Raw genomic sequence first — 24,407 nt, 5'->3', positions numbered from 1 at the left:
ACAGATTTTAGCTAAACAATCGGAGAAATCAAATCCTGCAGGGCTGGATGACAGGTCCAGGTGGGCTGGGTTGGGCTGTTGCTGAGAATAGTGACTGTTTCGTAGTGATGTCAGAAAGTTACAGAAGTGCTGACAGCTAGTTTGAAAGCTCAATCTGTGCATTTCTCTGTGGACTGCAGCTTTGATACTAAACCTGCTTTATCGTCCTATGGTTGTCTACCTTTATGCCATGCCTGTGTTAGTATTTGTATTTGTTTTAACATTTAATATTTTCGCTACTGCTGCAATTTTCTTCCAGATAGTTCCAGATAACTGTATGTAGTAAGCAGGATCGCTGCTGTGTTGTATCAAGCTCTGGTAAAGTGGACATTCATTTGTGGTTCTGTGATGAATTGATCATTAAAACAGTGTGGAGGAGGCACTAAGAGGAAGAGGGACTTTCAGGAGCACAGAGCAGCAGAGGCATCAGAGAAATGTGAGGGAACAAGGCTGTCGCCCCCCCTCCTTGGAAGTGTGTCAGTTGGCGAGAGGTGAGGAATGGCTAGGCTGTTGCTCCATTATCAGCGTCTAGGTTGCAGTGTGTCAGGGTCAAGGGGAACAAGATGAGAGGGAGAGGGGAGGATGAGGAGAGGGGGCAGAGGAGGAGGTGGGGGTGTGCAGAGGGAGGAGGACCACACCTGGCGAAGCCACGCTTCAGGAACGTGGTGGAGCGCACGCTCTGCAAACACGAGCCAGGAGAAGTCGGGAGTTTAGAGCTGCACAGCCAGTTCCAGCCTTGACATGAATCCTGACTGACGTTACCACTTTAGGCCAGAACCACACCGCATGTGTGTGTGTGTGTGTGTGTGTGTACTTAATCTGCAGTCTAAACACATTACATTAATGCACACAAGTGGCCTCACTAGAACAACAGCACTACACAGATGGTGCGTAGGTCCTTCACCAAATATATTAAACTCTGGATGCATGAACACATCAACATAATGGCGATATCAGTCTGCACCACATCCCAGCTTCAGCACATCAAAGTAAAAGCACCTTTTATAAGTTAATGTGAGTCATGCACCGGCTGCCTACTGTGGTGTCTTTTCATCACTGAGTACACATTATTCCTCAACAACTCCACTGCCTCCATCAGCTCTTTGTATGTTTGGACAATTCTCAGATTTGATGTCAGAGCTGTTTCCACCGCTGAGATGCATGTGACGCATTTCAGCTCACAAACCGGAACAAGGTCGCTGGTTTGAATAACAAGCAATAGCAGAGAGATGGACACAAACACCTTCAAAGCCGCGTATGTCCATGTTGTGCACGTGTTGTTTACCTGCAGCTTTTTTTTTCTTTCTCGTGACTGCCCTGCCCTCATGGTTTTTAGTATGTGCCACTTTTTTTTCATCATGTATTTGTTTTAACTGATTTCTTGTCATTTGGTCCACAGTGTTGTAAACCTTCTTTGATGGAGCTCTAATTATCGGTTGCCAAACAGCATGGCCTTCACAAGCTGCGTGGTGTTTATCTAAGGTTTTGATATGTGAAATGCCAATGTGCTCCACACGTGCAACTGGTTGCATATTCATTTTACAGTTGGGTACAATCTGTGGCCCACAGTGGACTGATCTTTGGTGAAAGCTATAAAAAGATGTACACATACATATACTGTATATTTGTATATTTACATATACTGTATGTAACATAGTTAAAAGTTTATATCCCACTGAATATTTACTGTCGTCACTTCTTCCAAGGGCTGTTTGAGGGTTAAGACGTTAGGTTATAATTAGGTTTATATTTGGTTAAGAGTAATGGTTAAGGTCAGGCATTTGTTTTGGATGGTTAAGGTTATGGTAAGGGGCTTTGTGTCCTCTCAAAGATAGATTTACAAGGATGTGTGTGTGTGTGTGTGTGTGTGTGTGTGTGTGTGTGTGTGTGTGTGTGTGTGTGTGTGTGTGTGTGTGTGTGTGTGTGAGAGAGAGAGAGAGAGAGAGAGAGAGAGAGAGAGAGAGAGAGAGAGAGAGGCCTAAAATTGTGTGTAGGCCTATGTGTATGTGTAATGTAATGTTACAAAGGGTGTTACAAAATGGCCTGAGCTGTCACTTGGAGGTTGGAGTTGCTCCAGCAATAACAGCAGCATTAGTTAACAGCAGCAACAGAAGCAAAGTTAGCATTAGCTGCATGGAGCAGAGCACGATGTGGCCTGAATGTGAGTGTAGGTGTGTGTAGGTGCCACTCGGGGAGATCAGCTGATGTGGTGGCTTTAACGCCTTCATGTTCCCGCACCACAAAGCTATGAACATCCTTGAACACGAGCACAATCATTTTTCAGAGGAATTCTTTTGTCATCTCACCACACAACAACAACAAAACAGCTCCGACAGCGGTTGACTGAACTCAGTCAGCTGTCGTACATCACGTACGCCCCTGTCTGCTCATCATGGTGGACTGACATGAACTGAACCCACTGACATCTGCAGGGAAATCAGTGACACTGACTCCTTTAGAAAGAGTGGAAGAAAAGCTCATAATATAGATCTTAGCTCATATTATAACAATAATACACACTATGGGCCTTAAAATTAAGGTAAAAAACAAACCAAAACAAAAAACTGGTGATAATAGGTACTACTACTACTACTACTGATCCTTAGCGAACTGATACTTGATGATCAGTGTTAGACTATGACATTAAACTAGTCCATGAGAGTAAAATGCAGTTTAACCCTGTGAAGCATGAACCATAAAAATAATTGTCGGAAAATTCTAATTTTTTGAAATCGGACCCTTTATTGGACCTTCTGACAAAAAATGTTTTAAAAAAAACAATTCAAAAAAAAAAATTGCATAGTAGATTTGCATGGAAAATTAACTTACATACCTGCTGTATCTATTTTGATACACACATTTTCAACATGGCTTTACTATAAAATAACTTAGTTATAAGTAATTTTACTTTGCATCAATGCACTAACTATTCTTATTGAAGTTTCAGTAAACATTTTTCTTAATTCAAAATTGGCAAAAATATTCATAAGAAAACACATTTGGGTCACTGACTGACAGCGGCCATATTGGACGTCCCAAGTGAAGGCCTAGCTGGTGCATAAATAACTGCACCCTGGTGGATTATCTGATCATTGCATGTATCTGATTGTATACATTAGGTTTTTCAGGGGGGGGGGGGAATCACAGTGAGGATGTAGAGGTCTCAAAAACTGAAAATGTATTTTCATGTATTAAATTTGATACAAATGGCGACATAGGGTTAAGTCTTGGGCAAGAGATTGAAGGAAATAAAGTGAAATCAAACCAGTGTTATACTGACAAATCCATGACTGTGATCAAAGCCGTGGTGAGTTTGTGGTCCAGGATGTCAGTGTGTGATGTGGTTTATCAAAGAGAAAAGAGGATGCAGGACTTTTGGTACAGATAACACAATCACCTTGGTTAGCATTTGTGAAGGGCAGCGTCTCTTACTGTGTGCCAAGGTGAGGCCAGAAACACCAACAAATAAACACCCTTCACACTGATATCACACGTCTGTTCTCCTGTGAGATGGTTATCTCCCCGCAGATAGCCAGGTCGTGCTCTCTTATATAATCACGTACGAAATCCATCCTCTGAGCAACCCCCCACCCCCACCCCAGCCTCAGCAGTTTAACAGTGTTGTTGTGCCCAGGGGGATCAACAGCCTTGACTGGTTCTGATCTGATTAGAGCCTTTTTTGGAGGGGTGGGGGTGGTGGTTGGTGGTGTGTGAGTTCAGTTGGGGTGGGTGGCCTGTCAAAAACCACTCAGTCAACCTTGAGGAGATAAAGCGTCGCCTGCTGGACCTCCGGCCTGCTCGTACTCGTGATGTAATCAGTAGCCCCCGCTGACAACCATCACTCACTGACAAAATAATCTGTGTGTACGTATGTGTGTGCGCAAGCATGTCATAGACTCTGTGTGTGTGTGTTGGTTGATTGGATGTTCAGGCCGAGCTGCATCCACTGCTTCTGTCCATCTGTGGACCCCACTATCTTCTGATTCAGCCGATCTCCCTGAAATTACAAATACTGTATAGTTTAAATTGTTTCCAGGCAACACTAAACACTCATTCAATGCTTTTTGGCTTTAAAATGACAGGACTATAGGATAGTATAATATAAGCTTTGGGCTTCAGCTAATTCCCTTTTTGGATCACTGTATTATTTTTTTTGTGTGTGAAATGTATTACGTATAATATGTGCTGGCTAAAATGTCCAAGCAAAATTGATTTTGATGTTGGTGTTGTGTGACCAAAATAAACAATTTCATTCATTCATTCAAAGGTTCAATGCATCTAACAAGTGCACATGGATGTGTTATAATACTTCCATGCAAGTGCCTCACATTCAGATTCACCATTTTTTTGTTCAAAATAACACACCATGTATTATCTAGATTAAACATGTTTACCGGTAATTTACAGCAAATGAGCTCTGGATCTGGCACTTTTAAAAACGGGCAGAAACACTTTTTTGTGTTTATTTTAATGATATTATCTTACTTTGAAAACCAGTGGTGTATCCTGAGCAGCAGGTCAGGGACAAGTACATCCAAACTCTATTCCATGCAGCTTTCAGCTCTATACACTCCGAGCCTTGTTATCGCTCAATAAGCTCACTATCACTGACTGAATAGACCATCATCACATCACTTTCCATCATCGCTGTGTATGAAAAGTCAGGAAAAAAGTAGGACACTCTGTGTACACTTGCATAATGTTCACATTTATTTGGTTTCAAGTCCTAACACATTCTAAACATGCTTTTAACACGTAATGGATCACATTCTTCACAGGTAGTTAAAGTAACAAGAGCAGACAAGAGATTTCTGAAGAGAAAAACATGAAGGCGTTTCCATTGTCTGATCACAGATGATGACAGTGTGTAAAATCTATTTCTTCCCTGAGATATGTCGAGATTCTTTTACTCTTTTACCCCCTCCCCTCCCCGCCCCAAACTCTTCTCATCTTGTGCTCCAGTACAACAGGGCTCTCACAGTGTTACAGCACCAGGGTGGGATGCATTGTGTTGGTTCGCCTGCACTGGGAATTGCGGGATGATGGTTGTAAAATGCAATGTTCAATGATGAAGTTGTAAATAAAGCCACATTTAAATCTATTTTTTCTTTGTTAAAAACAGAATATGTATGGCAGGGCCAGAATTTAACAGCTAGAATTTAGTGGATGTGTAAAGTGATGAAGTGTTGAGGTGCATCCCCAGATTTCTGCAGGCTAGAGGAATGACGTCGGTATCAGCTAAGCGAGGCAGACAGTTTCCATTCAAAAGCCAAATGAATCCAACCCCGGTGATAACACTGCACTAGTGTGTCTGTGGTCGCGTGCCACAGCGTCAGGGTCACACGAGCAAGTGAAAGCATGTAAACAGGAGGAGATGTCAGTTTGACCACAGCTACACTCTCCAATTGATAATCGATCACGAGCAGCATCGACAGATATGATATGATAACAGTCCCCGTGGTTACGGCTCTACGTCACCTTGAACCGCCTTGCCAGCGAGCAACAATCATGGAGCACAACAGAAAAACTAAACAAAACAACACACATACACACACACACACAGACACACACACGCACACTGGGATATCATGATGTGGTGAATACAGTGTACAAAACAAACAGCCATTCACAAGATTACAAGACGTACTTCAAAAAGGTCAGCACAGGAAAATAAAGCACTGCAGCAAGAACGCGTTACGTGAATGCTTAATCAGTACGCTGACATTGTCATTGACATTCTTTCATCTTTGGTATTGGATTCACAATGACAGGGCAGGAGTGAAATAAAAGATGACGTGAATGAAGAATGAAACAAAGTTAAAAAAAAAAAAAAAAAAAAAGGAGGAAGAGGATCCCTACAGGGGAGACTGAGAGGGGTCGTGATGAGAAGAAATAAGTCTGAGGTACAGAGGAATATGAGGCAACATGTTCTCGCATTTAAGAAAAAAGACGAAGAAAACAGGTATCAGCACTTGTTCCTAAAGCTGAGAGGTCACTGAGTGAAAAAAGAGACACAAAATAACAGAACATTGGTGCAATGAAACCAATAAATAAGACAAAAAAAATCACCTATTTGAAAGTAACATGATGACAAATAAAGAGGTAGTTTCAGTACAGAAATTGCAAATGACATCCCTTGTCTGCAAAAAAATACAAATACAGAAAATAAAAAAAGAACACTTTCTTCAGCACATGTGTATCAAAATATGCCAGTTAGGAAGTCAGAGCAGTGGCAGTAAGGTAGCTATGGTGAAGTTTTTTTTTATTTTTTATTTTATTTTATTTTTTAAAGTTGATTAGCGTCTGCTGCTGCGACATTAAAGGAAAAAATCCCACTTCAGATCCTCTTCCACCGTCAGATCTCAGTGGTCTGTGATGTTCAGTGCATTCCTGGAGTTACTCTGAGATGAACTGACTTTGTTGTTGACCACCCTGAACCTTAGCAGCATGCTACACTTCCCAAACTGTTTATATGTGTGTACAGAGCGGCTGACCTGTTGAACATCAGTGCAAGAAAAAAAAAAAAAAAAATCAGCTCTAGCAGGAAGAAAAAGCTGACATTTTAATATCATGTATTTGACATTATCAAACTCCACTGAAGTGGTTTGTTAGCGGTGGGAAGGACACTAAAGGGGATTTTTTCCTTTAACATGATACATCACATCACTCAGGTCTTTGTTACATAAAAGCATCTATCCCTGAGAACATGTGGATTAAAGAGTCAGATCACCAAAGTTTCACTAACAAATTTTCTCACATGGTCTCCAGCCCTGCAATTAATTTTGGCTTTATTTACTCAGGTTATTGAAATATCTGATAATAACATTTTAACAATCCGACAAAAACCTTTCAGAAACAGCATCCTTGATACTCACTGATGATTATTATTTTTAATGGGGACTATTTCTTTGCCAGAAAGTAGATCCAAAGAAACCAGTCAAAATTTAAAATGTAACTTTTTTTTTTGTGTGTGAACATGACAAACTAAATTCCCTCTGTGTCCATTTTATTGAGTTAAAAAGCAGGAATCTCAAAACTTCAAACCAAAACCATCTCCATGGTGACATAACCACCCGGAGATGAGCGAGAAAATACTTTCCTGTGGGTGAAATGACTCTTTAACCTAAGAAGCCTGTGTGATGGATGATGTACATTTCACTGCATGGAGAGAAACACTATTCTCCACGCAGCCGAGGTAGCTGCTCTGAGAACACTGCTGGTAGAAAATGAGTGTTTAGTTTAATTCCAGCCTGGAACCAACAATGGCTCCAAAACGTCACATTTGCATTGTAAAAACGTCTCAAACAAAAATACATAAAAGACTTCAGGTATTGTCCATATAAAACGTGGCTGACCTCGCCTGAGTAATACTTTTTTTTTCTTTTTTTTAAATCATAAACCACTGTGGACAAGGAATGAGTTATTAATAATCACGTCCCCCCCCCCAACAACAACAAAAAAAAAGAAAATAAATCATTCAAAATTTTTAGAAAATGACAGGGGCTGTCTTTTCACTCCGAACAAAAAAGCGAAAAACAACAAAAACCCAAAACATTCACGATAACTACAAAGGTACATGAAAATGTATAAAAATCAAATGAAAAGAGGCTAACTGAGACATTTGAAAGAGGAACACTGCATTGGACTGGTGGTGGTGTTAAGGCTGCACAGACAGGTGGATGGAAACGATCCATCCATCATTATCAATGCCAAGAGAAATAAAATCCACACTGCATGTCTCACCTTCAAACTACATCCATTTTCACTGAATGAAGGGGGAGGGGGAGGGGGGGGGGCCTTGAGGGAAATAAAGTGGAAAAGGAAAACACATTTTTCTACAGAGGACCTACAATGTCCTGGAACCTACGTCTACTAATACTACAAGTACATCAGCATGGTCACTGAGGAACTCCTGAATGCAATACATAACACTCACTTTACCCTGTTTAGATCCAGGTCGGCAGGGACCTGAGAGAGAGGAACACACTGAGGTGGGCAGTGGCCGAGGTCAAGGGTCAAGGTCTCCCAACCTCACCGTCGTGTGCAAAAAAGAGAGTCGTTTGCGAGGACTGCATTTTTTTGTCTGAATTTCAAAATTGTTCGTACGTCATGAAACGGCTAAAAACCTGAAGGATCCACGAAGACGCTTCAAGCGGTCTGAAATGATCATCTTATACTTCAAAAATAAAGACCATTTTCTATGGCTTTCTTTTTTTAAACAATGTGCATATCTGTCACAGACGGTGCGCAAGCCGGAGGTGAGTCACCTAAATTCTCTAAACCCGGACCGGGTCCACGGAGACGTGGTCCAGACCGCTCACACTGAGTTTACTCGTATCAGGTTATCACTGTTTCATGGGGGTTTATTTATGCCTGAGCAGATATTACCCGCTAACCCTGAACCAGATCTTGGGTCCACACTTTGTAGTGCCCCTGCGATTGGGGCCGGGCTGGACTTAAAACTGCTACTGGTCTTTGGTATGTGCAAAATTTTGATTGGACCTGACAAGACCTGAACACAGTCTAAGTTCCTCTGAAAGAAGCCACTGAAACATTTGACGCTAACAGACGCTAGGGCTTCACACCATTAACCCAAGACTCCTGACATCTGTTCAGATTTAGATCCAGATGTTGTCTGTTCCACTTTGGTTTTTACTACATCAAGCGAGCGTTCACTGACCCATGAGGGAGTCGTGTGTGTTTCATTCATTTGGTTTGTTCTGAATTGATTTAAGAAGTCGACATTACGCCAAACTCCACACCAAGCATTAGTAACGAAGACCTTAAACTCAGGTGACGGTGCGTGCATAACAACGTGCACGTGTTTAGCAGCATTTAGAATGAAACCCGGCGACATACTCGTCTGTCCAGCAGAGGGTTCTCCCCCGACACAGATTGATTCATTTCTTATCCTGATCCTTCATTGATAAGAAATCTTTTTTTTTTTGTGAAGCTATCAGCTCCTTACCCATCAATGGGTGTTTGAAAAAAGCATTGCATAACACTTTGGTCAAAAAAAAGAGAAAACAATTAAACTAAAAACAGCAAACCTAGGGTCCTCTTCTTCCCTGCGATAAAGCCTTATGTCCCCAGTCTATGATTGTAAAAAAAATACCCGTATGCTCCTTTATCAATGAAGATCCCACAGATCCAACAGCTGTCACCTTAACTCATGGAATGTTAAATTGACAAGACCACCTCCCGTTAGCAGGATGTCTGAGAGTCCATGCAGATAAAATAGCTCGATTTTCCTAACTACATTTTTGCATTTTCAGTGTAACGCGACACTGTTTTTCAATCTTTGATTTATGCAGCTCCTTTCTGAACATTCAGTCTCTGATTGAGGTGCCGAAGCATCCACAGGGGATTTGGTTTTAGACTGGGCCACTCTTCATTTAACAGCAAAAAAGGTACCTGAAAATACATAACATCATAACATCTTCCTGAGGTAGTCTCACAACACGCATCATGTGTCTATCCGCCCCCGTCTGAATAAAATAAACTCTTTTAAAGTCTAGCTCTAACAATGGCAACACTGACACATTGAGCAAACTGGATACACACTTGTAAACTCCAAAGACCAATGCATCTACGAGCATTTGTTTTGTACAGAAGCATGTGCACAGTGTAAATCAGCATACATTCAGCTCTGTCATGTAATAAATATATAAAGAAAAAAGTTACAAAAAACAAACTAGCTGCTTGTCACATTCACAAGAGGGGAGACCAATCCCTCGACTCGGGCGTCGGGGGGAGGTGGGGCCTAGTTTCCGGCGGAGGTGGTCACGCAGGGCAACGGGCCGGTCCTGTAGCTGGTCAGGCTGGATTTGCAGGAGTGCAAGACTGCTTTGAACAGGAGCGGGAGCTGCTCCAGAGGGACATTCACCAGCTTCCCTGGAAAAAACAAAAGCCAACACTCGCTAATTAGCTCAGCTTTGTAAATTAATTTGATAGTGGATTCATTTTAGATGATGAAATAATGTGCAGATCAGGCAGAGGCTGTATCAGAAATCCAGGGCTGTCTATACGACCCTGTTTACACCTGGAGTTAAATGAATTAAAAATGAATAGAAACCCTTGAGATGAAGCTGAAGGAGACAAGTCTGGGGAGACAAAATCTGGAGCTGAGAGATTTTAGAGGCAGCCATGTTCATCAGAACTTAACATTAAAGGAGACATATCATGCCCCTTTTCCGCAAATGCAAATAGTTCCCAAAGACATGTCTGTGACATGCTACGGTCAAAATACCCCAAGGATCAAACATCACAGCTCTTTTCACCCTCTAAAAACAGCCCTGTTCAAAATGGCTGGTTTCAGTGCCTGTCCCTTTAAATTCAAGTGAGGGGAACAGCTCAACCTCAGAAGCCTGCAAATTACAGATTTTTTTTTTCTCAATTCTCACATTTTGGGGGCCGGAAGCCGGGGGCCAACCACCCAAAGAGCCCTCAAAGAGTGATATTTACATAATATGCCCCCTTTAAGACAGAGGATCCTAAAGGGCTATCTGTAGGCTTTAAGTGTGGTTGTGTGATAGAAGCATTTGTTGGTGACTTACACCCAAGAAGAGCTTGAGCCATTGTTGATTTGACTATACAAAAGGTTGTAATATGTGTATCTTCTGAGCGACTATTTCTTCAGGAGAGACTCGAGGCTGTAGTGAGTTGCTATCAGAAAGTGATGGGACGGGCCTAGACAGTTAGCATGCCAACTTTAGAACAAGAATAAAGGCCACAGAGAAAATTTTGATTTGTAGTGCTGAACTCACAACACCACTGCTAAATAAGCAGATTTTAATGCTATTGTCGGCTATTTGGCAACAGCAAAAACTTAGAAATAGCTCCTTTAAATGCTCTCTGCAGAAGTTATGGGCCTTACCTGCGATGCAGCGGATCTCCGGCAGACACATCATGATCTCAGGGAAGCGTTTGGGCTGGTGCGGGTACTTATACTCAGTGTAGTCCTGACACACATACCAGTAGCGCTTGTTCAGCTGCTCGAGCTGGGAGGTGTTGGACAGGCCTCTGATATCTGCAATGATGTGAATGGTAGGAGAGAGTCATGTGGGGGATTACATGTGGGGGGTCAAGAAAAGCTTGGATCCAGTATCAGTAGACCTTGTGCCGTTACCTTGGTTGAGGAAGTTGATGGCTTTCATACAGGCGTACTCCTCGTTACTGATCTTCAACTGGTGGAACTTGCGAAACAGATATATCAGCCTCTCCATGACTTCCATCCCGTCCTCGCTGAAGCTGAGGGATCACACACACAGAAGCTTGTGGTTAGAGTTTGGGTTAGTAGCGTTTTAAAGATGAAGATGAGTTTTACGTTTAGCGAGCTGAAGCGGAGAAAAAGAATGTAAAATCCCCTCAACGTCATTATCTTCCGTGCTTCAATGAACAGGCAGAATGGAGGGAGGGAATGTGTCAGATCGACTGGATGTGCTTAACAAACGTCTTCCTAATCCCACAGCTTTTTCAAAGTAACTTTAACTCCACTCATCAAACATCAGTTCCCTGTTTTTTCTGGCTCTAACCTCCCTCTGTAAATCAGACATTCACTCATAAACTCGAAGTAAATTGAGCAAAGCAGCAGCACAGCAACACTGTATATTAGCAGGATGTGGGTCATGAGGTCAGATAATTCTGCTCTGATTTACAGAGAAATAAAAACCTCCCACTGCTCCTTTTCTACTTCACATGGGACACGTATGTATTTCACATGTGAGGTGGTGATAGACACAGCTCTGTCCTGAGGAGTCCTCCCATTCACGCACCACTTCGCTGGCCCTCTGCCAACAACAACACATTGGGGGAATCAAACCGTCTGAGATACTGAGCGCACAAAAGGAGAACCTTTAATTCCTGATGTGAAATATCGAATTGGCAAAAACTCCTGCAGGTTAAATCAAATACTTAATATCTTGTGAATGTTAATGGCTCCACAAAAGAGAAGTGGGAGGCAAAAATGAGTCAGTGTAGGTGAGATATGACCAACGCATATGAATGAGAGTAATTTCTTCAGTCATTATTTTACATAGATAAAACTGCAGGGGAGAGTCTGGCAGATTATGCTTGTCAAACTGTACTTGTAACATATTTAAATGTTAAAACACAGTCAATCGCCACCCCTGATTAAATCTTCATCGTAGCATGTTACACTGATTGACACTGGTCAGATTGACTCATACTCCTGAACAGACTCTGAACATCTTGATCATGCAACTCTCATCTTATAAAGTAAATGTTGCTAAAACTATTGCGTTATGAGATAAAGACATTTAGGTTAAAGATGCTCACTGATGGGCTTCTTACTTCTGTTGAAGTCATGTTCTGCCTATGCTCTTTGTTGAATTATTACAGACTAAGCATAGTGGGATAGGGTCACAGTTCCTCTTTATTTATCATGCTTTTGACCATAACTCCTATGCATATCCAAAAAACATAAGAATGTGACATAAAAAAACACTTGAAGGCAGCTCTAACTAAAAATCTTTCGCCCCTCTTTGACTCACCCCTGCAGCTCGTCGTCGGACGGCGTGTACTTGGCGGTGACGTCGGCCAGGTCTCCAAAGATCTGGGCGCTGTAGATGGTGAGGCAGGAGAGCAGGATGAGCTCCTGCCAGGTGGAGCTGAGCAGGCAGGTGTAGTCCTCTATGGAGAGCTCGCAGAAGAACGGCAGCTTCTTGATCCAGGAGATCTGGCGGAAGAGCAGCTCGTCCGCCAGGCGACACAGCAGGGCGAACAGCTCCACCTGTGTCACTTTGTACCTGAGAGGCGCACGAGGCAACACGGGGTCAGAATGAGAGCTGCGGTGTACATGACGCAAGTTATTAGACAAACACATTTCAAATAAAATACTTTATACGCTTTATATTCAAGGACATGCTGAAGAGGAAGTGGTGACTCATACCCAGGCTCACAAACGTTCATAAATGGAAATTGAATGTTGCTGCTCTAGACAGAGACAGAAGCTGACACTAGTTGATTTGATTTGTTTGATCTTAATTATTAAACAATATGTTAATGTATGTTATATCACTATTATGATATAACATGTTCAGAGTTACTTTATTGTATAGAAAATACAATTTCCTGTAATAACAGCACTGCACTACACTTTAATTATATCACTATTTCATTTTTATTAAACTAATGTAATTATATTTATATTATGTATCATGTCTCAGTGTTTGTTTTCATGTCATTTGTTTGCCCATTGTATGTACCCTGTGCATTTCGCTTGTATGTGTTATGCACGATCACTAAATAAAGAAAAAAGCTGCTACTCTAACGGCCAATTCGTGTTGTGTGATCGGTGATGAAAGAAAAAGCTCTTCATTTGCACATCTATAGGACGGAGAGAGAATAAATTCAGTCGATCTACGAGTGTGTAATGGTGAATTGTACCACCAGGTGGCTCCTTTCTGCTCTCCACTCTTCACGGCACACTGTCATTTATAAGCTGGCTGCATATTAAACACGTCCTCGCGCACATATTCCTGGATTTTACATGGAGGCCAGTCTGCAGCTGGTTCAGCCTTCAGCAAATGTTTCAAACCTCTACGTGGGCTGAGTGGCAGATGGAGATCAAACACCAGCAGGCTGAATTCAAAGCGCCTTCCGTGATTGAAAAACCAAATAAACACAATCCTAGGCATTTTGATCTTGAAAATGAACAAACCAGATTCATTTCAAAGAATCTCTCAGCCAGTTTGTAGTTAAGGAGACCAGACATGATAAACAACAGGCCTTTCAAACCTCCAATCATCTGATGGTCAAACCCACACTGTTCTTTAGCCTGTATATGTACCCTATGTATTTCACTTGTGTGTAATACACATTTGTGTGAGTGTGTGTGTGTGTGCGCTGCATGTTCTTACCCATCTTCTATGAGCATAGGTGTGGCCAGCGGGGCCAGGTCTTCGGCAGCCACCAGCTGCAGCACCAGCGGGTGGGACTGGGGGTAGAGGCTGCGGGGCTGGGGCGCCAGGAGGCCAGACTGGGCGGCGTAGGTGAAGAGGTGGGGCAGGAGCTGGTAGTGTGTGGACATGGAGGTGTTGATGTACTGGTCCCTGAGGGCCGCTGTGTAGCCGTTCATTTCCACGGAGCGGCTGGATGCACACACACACACACACACAGAGGTCGAAGGTTACACACACATTTAGCCTTGTGGAGCCACATTCTCATTTTATTTAATAATGAAATATACTGTAGACTGAGATTTCTCCTTCGTTTCCTGCCTTTCTGCTGTGCCACATCATGGTTTACGACCTCTAAGCTTTATCTAATGCACCAGGTTGGAGTCCTTGTGTCTTTTTTAATTAACCGTTTTTTTTTTTTACAATTTTTTTCTCAGAAACTTGTAGACAAAACTTTTTAGTGTGTGTGGTACCTGCATACCAAAGCCCCGGCTGCTCAGGCGTTCAGTTTTTGTTGTTCATTTCTGCTCAGATTTAATTTGATAAAACACATATTCTTCTGAATAGCTCCCAGGCCGCCGAGATAAACTTCATGTTTATACAAAAAAGACTCTAAAATAAATACCGTCATCCACGTATCTAGACAATATTTGTCCTTGATGAGCGCAGATAGACAATGCACTCGTCTCCATAGCGCACGCAGCAGATAGTGCTGCAAGTTCTTTGTGTTTTTGCTATCATCACCGAGCCCTAGGAGCTGCACATTCAGGCATTCTTAAGGCTGATGAATGCCTTAATTTCAGTCTGGGTGAGACCGGAACGAGGTGTTAGACAGTCAGGGCCGGCTCATTATCTCAATGATGGGGCCCTGTGCTGGCGCTGCGCAACCGAGTGGATGAGAGGAACAACTCACTTGGATGACAGAGTGGAGGCGGGTGACGGCTGGTTGCCCTCCGAGGCTCCGTTGCTGGGAGAGCTGTGGTCACTGTCGCCGTTGTTACCCCAGGTGTGCTCCGGGGCGTCCTCCTTGAACTCCTGCCCTGACATGATCCGCTCTATCTCCTCCTCTGTGATCTACATAGACACATATAGAGAGTGATGGAGCTTAGTTTACAGCACATCCTCATACGACTAAAAGCTCTCTGTGTGTGTGAGTCTCAGTTCAATTGATTAGCAGTGACGAGCTCCGAGCTGCCTCTCACTAAAATGCTGAGGAGCAAGGACACAGTCGCACAATGAAAGAGGGAGCTGCAGAGAGGACCAAAGGAGGCAAACAGGTGTGTGTGTGTGTGTGTGTGTGTGTGTGTGTGTATTCAACTGACTGCTACACACACACACACACCTAAAACAATTACATCCTTGCAGGTCCGTGCAGGGAGAGAGCTCAGACAAAAAAGCCGTTTTTGAAAGGCATTAGCGAGCAGGAAAATGTGGTGTCTTGTGTCTGTGGCTGGGGTCAATTCACTTTCATTTCTATCAATTCAACACATACACTGCAACAGCAATTCATTCCATATTAATGACAGAGAGGTCCTCTTTTCATTAGGGTTTTAGAAATAAAGCTGTCTTTTGATGGAAGCAGGCGTTTCTGTGCGCGTGTGTCTTTGACTTGCTGAATTGAGCTGGGATGAATTGACCACATCCCTCCCCTGAATAGTGGCTCAGTGGTACTTAGCCTCGTGTCACCCATTCTCCTGACCATTTGCTCTCTCACCAGCGTTCATAATGAAGCCGGCGCTGAATGGAGGAATAATCAGCACTACGTGATTATACTGATGATATAACAAGGTCAGGACTCACTCTCATTACAACCTTCGCGAGTACACCTACATCATTAGCATTACAGCACTCCAGCTCGGTGTTATTTAAGTAAATGGTTTGTGCAGTAAAAATGCATTCATGGTAAGTGAGCTAACTCTGGGACCGAGCCAAAGGAATACATCTGTGAGCGGAGAGGGGGTCAGCGCGTGTCACGAAAACAACATTTCTGGTGATTATTGAACATGAAGTCAGTGATTTACCTGAACAGGCCCTATGCTTTTGTTCCTGCCTCCTGGCATACCGTCCTCCCTGATGGCTGCAAGACAAAAAGACAGGATTCATCTACTGACAAAACATGATCCATGACCACTCTCACAGCTCTACCTAGTGGCTAAAGCTGCGCAAACAGACATCCTTTAAATCCATAGGGGGATTTTTTTTTGTTTTTTGTTGGCAGGAAATGTGTTATTTTCTGTGTTGTGGGACGAGCTTGTTAAAAACAAGAAATTTATTTAATAAAAGAGAACAAACTAAAACCAAAATCTTTGGAGAGTAACAAATTTAATCAAGTCTTTGAAGAGTTACTGATGAAAGACGGGGCCTTCAGTGTGGAGGAGGCCTGAAAGGTCAAGTTAGGATTTCTGTCCACTAGGTGGCATCGTATGCATGTGGCACAAAAATGAACTTTCCCTAAAGCTCCTGAGTGACTGTGACAAAAATATCTATTTGATAGAACTGGTACATTTCTGTCTCAGCTGTAAAGGAATAGCACATCTAAAATTATTGTAATTGAACCGATTCACTGGGACAGAAAATCCCAAAGTCAGGGTCCAGGAGGAAGACGATAAATCAGACTTTGCTGGTTTCTGGATTTAAATATTGTTTTTTTTTTTTTTTCTCATATTGTGCACTTTCTTACATGGCTTTTTATAGCATTTGCTTATCTTATTGGTATAAAGGTGAGACCTTAACTAATCATATTCTATTTTTATTAGTTCAGAACATATGATAACAGAAAAGAAAATACTCACAACATAAATATATGTAAGTTCATTGAAATGTAAATATGCAATCAGATGTAATCATAAAAAACTGGTAGAGATGTGCTTATATCAACAGCTACTGAGGCATATATACATATAGAAATGCTTGACGCTCACAAGTGCAAGTTAAAAAAGAGATTAAGTAAAACATTTACACATTTAGTCATATCAATAGGTCGGTTTTTGAACTGGCCTGTTGATCAGTGGTTTACTGTTGACTGTGTTCATGTGCTCTGGCCGTCTAACGGACAAAACACTTTTTCTTCCAGACGGGGCCACAACGGGTCATAATGAAAACTGAAAACCTTCAGTGCGTCCACACTTTACCTTTGCGGTTCATCCCCATTTGCAGACACTTGAGCAGGCGACAGTACTGGCAGCGGTTGCGCTGCTTGCGCGACATCTCGCAGTTCTTGTCGCGGCTGCAGCGGTACACGCGCTTGTTGCAGATGCTGCGCTTGAAGAAGCCTTTGCAGCCCTCGCACGAGATGATGCCATAGTGCAGGCCTGTGGCGCGATCTCCACAGATGAGACAAGTACGCTGGTCAGCTGGATCATCTGCAGAGGCAAAAAAAAATAGGAAGAGAGGAGGAGGAGGGAGGATTTAGAAACGTTTCATCAAACTTTTTACACAAATTCATCCACACTGTGAAAAAAGAGTGGGTGCAAAAAAAAAAAAAAAAACCTTGCTGAAGGCACAAGTTTTTAATTGAGATCATGGGGGCGGTTGGGGCTTAAGTGCTAGCTGGGCGCTGGCTAATCCAAAGGATCCTTAAGCTCCAACTCTCATTCTGTGAAAGTGGAGGTGTAACAGGCAGCAGGATGGAGAGTGGAGACGTCTTGTGTATGTTTTATTCAGAAGCAGCAACCTGATATAACACAAGTGATTTGTTTACAACCGTTCCTTTCTCTCCTCTCAACAACAGGGACGTTGCCTTCTCCAGGAAATACACACACACAGTTCTCTGTATAACATCCGCTCTCTCATTTTGAGTTGTGCTATGTGTTCAATCCATCCAACACCTTTAAATCAGGACGTTATCACTTCTTCTACTTGCTCTCTAATCAAGATTTTGGAAATCTACTGAGTCCACAGCAGCCTCTCTCTTTGCTATGGATGTTCCACATGATCATTAACCTTCGCCTTCCCTCACACACTTTTTTTTTGCTGATCACTCCAAACTGTGAAAAGTTGTTAAGACAGGAATAAGTGAGGGTGGTAATTTGGAACACATGTGAGGGGATATTTAGGAGGAGGGGGCTCAAGGCACGGAAGTGGTGTGGAACAGGATGTCCTGAACAAAGAGCATTAAAAATAGTAGTAGAAGTTGGTGGAGTTGAGAGGCTCACTGCAGTGTGCATGATGACAGATGGAGACATTGAGATGATAACAAAAGGCCAAATTCTTAATAGAAACTGATTGACAGTGACGTGCGGACGTAAAGGAGAACATAGCGATGTGACGAGACTTTGGGAGAGGATCAAAGAGAGATGGATCCTACTCTGTGAAGCTTTTCTTAACTGAATGTGAAGAAGGTGCTCTCAAAAGTGTAAATACAGCGATCTGAGAGCGCGGCTGGAAATCTTCTCTTAATCCCCGTTCTACCTCCAGGCCATATAATGCACATAATCAAACTCATCAAGGAAGCTGAGAATTAAGTCGGAGCATTTTCACACACAAATTTTGTTGTGATGGTCTTTTGCTTTATCAAACACACACATACACACACAAACACAAACACACACACACACACCCTACCCCTCCTACTAACAGCTGGAGAGGAAGCAGATGGGCTGGAGTCCATGGTTACAGGGAGCAGCTCGCTCTGCTCAGCCTGGCCTTTGCTGCATGAGTGTTGTCTCCTACTGACCTGAATCAAGCCTCACTCAGATCAAACATCAGGACCTGATACAACATGATGATGATGATGATGATGATGATGATGATAAGGGGTCTGATATGATGAAGCTCCCTCCTTGTCCAACACATACGTATGACTAAAACAGTGTCATACTGCTCCCTACTTGACGCAAGTCTCCTTTTATCACACATGAACCGACTCCAAATCAGTCTTCCTTATTATATTAAAATCTGGTGCCTACATTGCCAACAACGCAACTTGATTGTCATCATTTCCAGCCACCTAAAAGGCTATTTAAATAAAACACACAAAGAAAACTAACTTTTTGATTAATGTCATCCGATCAGGCCGAGTGATCAAAATGAGAGCGGTTTTCATACACAGCTTCCACATGTGAAGCGCAGAGGATGAAGGAGACGCACCAGTCTGCTGTCCAGCAGCAGGTTAATGCTGCCTGCTGAGCCTGAGATTAACCTGCACATCTGATTAATGTAAGACTCCTGAGCAGAGCAACAAACTGCTCTACACACAGGCGGGACCTTTACCCTCCTATAGGATTGTGTGGTTGAAAAGCCAATAATGGAGGCAGACAAGCTGGTTTCCTGCACAGCTGCATGTGTAGAGTGGTCGGAAGGGGGGGGGGGGGGGGGGGGGGGGGCAGCTTTGTTTACCGACACGCTATTTTTATACTGTATTGGAGTTGTATAAAAACTGACTAGCAGCATAAAAAGAATTATCTATGCTTAATAACATTTCTTATAATTAAGGTTTACGTGCTTCATTAGGCCAATTGTAATCAAGTTATCATATATTTGTATACGTATATAATTGTATTTAGTGAGAAGCATCAGTACATCATCCCCAGCTTTGGTGCCAGTTTTCATGTCTCTGGTTTAAAGTAAACTGAGCCACACCCACAAATCTTAGTTAAAATTTGTTATAATTAACTCCTTAATGTTTTGAAATGTGGTGTGGTTCCCTCTATGGATCAGGCTCAAAATGCCAGTTTTTTTCCCCCCCAAACACAGTCTAAAGATATCTATCAAGATTAATGATGACTGGACAAATCATTAATGAGCTATTGTCTACTGACTACAAAGTCTGACCCCTTTGTAACGTTTGTGACCAATTGATCTTGACAACTAAGTAAGATATCAATACGCTTTATACAGTTCTTGATACGTTTGCTCCAATGATGAGCTACACAAACCTGGTACAACTGGACCAGTGGCTGAGGAAGAGACGTCAATAAGGCTTTTATGGTCTAAGAGCTTTTCGCAGAAAGCATTGCAGCTTTCAAGCTGATTACAATCATAGTGATGAAAATTACAATTTTGGGCCTTAGACATACAGTATGTAGTTGTTTGGCCAAATTTGAGCACAATAGAAAAGAAAATTCAGAGGTGTGTTATGTAAGAGATACAATAAAAACAAATGAAATGGTCAAAGTTGTCATATTGACATGTAAGGTGTATTGATCGAGATCCAGCCGTCAATTATGTATTGAGTAATAGGGAAGAAAACATTCCACCTTAAAGCTGCTGGAGATGAAGATACATAACAGACAAGGCCACAAATACAGTCACTGACAGGTCGTATGGCAGATGTGTGGCCATTCCTAAAGTAAACTTTAATGGTTTCAATAATCTAACAGGATTATTTGGCAGCATTAATCTCTGAGAATCTCATTGATATCCAAACTGTAATGATATTGTAACTGAAATCAATATGGAATCAGGAAGCCCTGCTCCTCGTCTCCGTTCTCGGGAAAATCTCACACTTTAGAAGAAAGAAGTGACTCCTGAACCTGTTGCAGAGTGAGGACGAAGCCGCCGAAGAGTCTCACACACAGGTGTTAGGATCCACCTCATGAGACGCGAAGAAACCTGATAATGCGCCGGTTGTCAGTGGCCGACCCCGTCCCCCCATCACTGATTAAAAGGCGTCATGTTTTGACAATAGGTAGGCTATAGTAACATAATCTTTAATATTCAAATGAGAAGGCTTAAGCTTTTGTGTGTGTGTGTGTGAGTGTGTGAGTCGTTTAAAGGGGCAGCTCATCAGAGCCATGTGACTGAGCTGAGAGCTAAGCCTCCCAGAGAGAAAGAGAGAGAAGGGGGGGGGGGGGGTTCATAGCAGCCTGCAGGGTTCATGTACTAAAGGTAATTAGAAGGAGGTGGGGGACCACATGGCATAAAGCCTCTCCCAGATAATGAATGGTGAATAGAGGACTTCTAAAGCCCAGAGACAGATTACCATTTAAATGCTGTGAGGTTTAAGTTTGCTGCCTGCAGGAGACTGTAGGGGCGGCCATACTGTATGTCTCAAACAGCGAACCCCCCCTGAGAAGAGAATTTAACCGTTGTGGTGATTAATTCTGCACAGGACAGAGGTTAAGTTGTCTCTAGTCCTTTTTTACACAGTTTGTTCAAGGCGGTAATAAGCCGCCTTTATTCGGCCTCCGTGTATAAATGGTACAAAAACTAATGCCGGCAGCCGAGGTTGAGGCCAGAGCCGGACCAACATCTGAGGAAAAAGCAGAGCCGTTACACTGTAAACCGTCTAGAGAAATATTGTAGTCTTTTTAAGGATGCAGTGTGACCTAAATATATGGTAGAAATTAAAAATACAGTTTATTTTAAATTGTATATTCAACTAATCATCATTTTCATCCACAGATTATTTTCTTGATAAATTGTTAAAATGTTTCCTAAAATTAAACATGTTCACTTCACACAAAGAACAGCTGCACATCAACTAATAGTTTTTCCTCTATAAATAATGCAGTGATGAAATAAAGATGGTTTATTTTATGGGTTATTAGTCAATCTTTACACAAGTGAAATTATCTTGTTCAGACAATCATCATTTCTAATATAACTGAATTAAATCATCACTGGTGACTTTGTTGAGCATTATCAGAATATTGTGAAAATCTAATTTAACCCTTAAAAATGTACACATTAGGTTGTTTTAAGGATTCATCGCTGCTACTCCAGAGCTTTTGATGTCTTATACTTGTGGTTACACTGGTTTATACTGGAGCAGCATCATTTTACCGCAGCATTTTCCCTTTGAATCTGTGTTGTATTGTTGGTAAAGGGTACCTCTAATACATGCTGTCACACCATCGTTACAAACCACATACGTTTCTATAGATAGAAGCTGCTGAATCCTCTGTATTCATTTCCAGGTCCTCAGCTCTGAATGGATCTCAGGCTGGGTGACACAGTGTGAGCTGAGGGGCAGTTCAGCACTAACTCAGCTCAAGTCTGAATAAAGAGATTTTAAGCAGCTAAGCTTCAGAGCGACAACCTCCTTGAAACTCGAACAAACTTCTGTACTAATCGTTCACCTGCACCAACAGCTAAAAAAACCCCAAAAGCTTTTACTGCAGCGATCCCCTCCACACTTACTTTACCATAAGTAACGTGGAGAATCAAATCAGCGACAGCAGCACCGACCCTCACCTCCTCCTCAGCCAACCATTTGTCGGACCATGTGCTCATTCGGAGAAGACATTAAAACCGTATATTTCATTGGCCACCCCATGTGAAAGGCCCAACTTCCTTCCATGAGTCAAAAACACAATGGCTATTAGCTGCCTCCACTCAGGCTTATTTGCCAAATCTCTCACCCTTTCAAGTGCATGGCCACCATATAAACAGGCCGATTCACACGTTCACACACTTGATCTCAGCGTGTCACGTCCTATGACTCCTCCTCCTCCTGCCTGCAGATGACAGTTAAATATTCATGACATTTACAGAAGGCTTTCACTGTAAAAGGTTGAAAAGTCTGCAGCATGTTTGACCCAGAGGCTAAAAACATTTGTATTTCCCTGCTTAAACTGCAGGTTTTTGTTAAACTGCAGAGAACAACCGTAAATGGTGTGACCTCTACTGTAATAGGAGTGGAGATAAGACCAAGTCCAACAAATAAATAAATAACATCTGAATGCAGAAGCAGGGCAACCAACTGCAGTAAAACAGGCACTTTTGATGAGACTGTAATAATGAAGTAGTAATCATTTATATATCTGGCCGCTTACATGGTTCTGAGTTACCAATTAGTACAGAGGTTAGGTTACTGAAGCAAAGGTGAGCGTGTGGTCTGGGGGATTACATGATCCTCGTTTGGTAACGGTCTTATTGAGTCTGACCAGTGCAAAGCAGGCAGCTTATGAAACAACACCGAGTGGTAGTAGTGATTATGATGGCAGATGTTGATGTAACATAAAGAGCAATAAAGTCTGTGTTAGGGGGAATGTTAGGGCCACTGGATGATTCATGGTTCTTTAGCATTTATTGCTGACAACATCTACACCCTTACATCTTAAAGAAGTACTTAATTCAACCCAAAACCAGGCTTTCTTCTCCCTAAATCGAACCAAACTGTGACGTTTCCCCAAGCGTAACACTGTTATTGTTAGATTACATTACATTAGAACAAAGGTCTTGTGTCTCTGCCATTGCTTCACTGCTACTGGTGGATAAATGACTTATATGGTCGTTGTACCACGGACATTAGTTTGACTGACAGATGAAGCCGTCAAGATGATTTCAAGGGGAATTCCACCCATTTTACACATGATGTTCACTGGTCATGGTGAAACTCTGGGAAAACAGTTGAGCAATGTCGTTTCTGGCTCTGGAGCTTCAACAAGAGAGAAAATAATCCTGATGATAAACTAATATCATCAGCATTATCAATGCGAGACTTTTTTTTTTGAACAACAACAGTTGCATTACAGACTGTTAGAGGTAAAATAATTTCACTAGCCACGGAGAGTCTGATAAACTCAAATTTAGCACCAGAGACTGAAAGTCAACTCCACTGCAGAACTTCCCCTTTATTGTCTATAGAGTCTATAGAATTAGGATCATTGATAAATTTATAAATTCAGACCATATGGCTCTACGTGTTATAATGTTTTGAATGGAACATACTACAACTGTCATTTACCAAAATGCTGTTTTTCACAAGAAGTCATATAATTTATTTATGAAATATTTTTTTTTGCAAGGTCATTAAAAAAAAGACATGACAATGAATCCCTCCAATTCTAAAAGCACTAAAAACACATCTTTAACTCTCCACCCTCCACCCTTTCTCTCTGAGTAAAGGAACCCCCGATGCTGTGTCACCACTTCTCTCTCTCTCTCTCACACACACACTGACCCCCACCCCCGAGGACCCATTAAAGGCTGCATTGTTTCCCAGGGGTCAGCCTGGGTTTCATTCCAAACTTTAACGCAAACCAGGAAATGCAAGTCGAGCGTTTAAAGCCCCGGCCAATGGCAATGACAAACAGCTCTCTTATTTCCCACTGCTTCAACACATTGCAGTCAATGTTGACCGGCTGACTTGTGGTGAGTGTGCACATTATGACGAACAGTTGTTTCATCCCACATGGGGGAAAGCGACTAGTATGTATTAGAGCAACTTGCTTTTTTTAGGGTGAAATCAAGTGAACGGACTCCTTCATGCTTTCCTGTTTAATCGGGGCCGTGGTCTCACCGTCTCTGACCCCCTCTGAGCAGCATCATGCTGAGAACAGAGATGTATCACGGCCAAATCTCCCTATTGTCCACTCGCCGCACACACAAAGGCTGGTGTATAGTGTAAAGCGGCCCTTTGAGTGGCTGACGGAGCAACAAGGCATGCTGCTGAAGGGGTTTTCTCTTCAGGTTTTGTCTCGGGCTTTCCATCACAATCGTGCCCAGCTGAGACAGGGAGCGGGGGATGGAGGAATGTGCTGTACTTTTCCACTGCTGGCCTGT

At 42.4% G+C, this 24,407-nt stretch overlaps 1 protein-coding gene across 1 annotated transcript in view; it reads right to left on the bottom strand.

The window, feature by feature from the left end:
• Positions 1-9,802: 9,802 nt before the first annotated feature.
• Positions 9,803-24,407, bottom strand: part of nr6a1a (nuclear receptor subfamily 6, group A, member 1a) — a gene marked incomplete at both ends in the record, with an annotated part of 74,403 nt that continues 59,798 nt past the window's right edge. Inside the window, 8 exons of the mRNA XM_083978877.1 lie at positions 9,803-9,933; positions 10,916-11,068; positions 11,168-11,289; positions 12,552-12,806; positions 13,920-14,150; positions 14,872-15,032; positions 15,980-16,035; positions 17,090-17,320. Coding sequence (XP_083835003.1) covers positions 9,803-9,933; positions 10,916-11,068; positions 11,168-11,289; positions 12,552-12,806; positions 13,920-14,150; positions 14,872-15,032; positions 15,980-16,035; positions 17,090-17,320 — 1,340 coding nt within the window. The remainder of the gene's footprint in view (positions 9,934-10,915; positions 11,069-11,167; positions 11,290-12,551; positions 12,807-13,919; positions 14,151-14,871; positions 15,033-15,979; positions 16,036-17,089; positions 17,321-24,407) is intronic.

The sequence above is a fragment of the Trachurus trachurus genome, assembly GCF_905171665.1.
Source record: "Trachurus trachurus genome assembly, chromosome: 9".
Taxonomy (NCBI): domain Eukaryota; kingdom Metazoa; phylum Chordata; class Actinopteri; order Carangiformes; family Carangidae; genus Trachurus; species Trachurus trachurus.
This window is presented reverse-complemented; position numbering and strand designations above follow the sequence as displayed.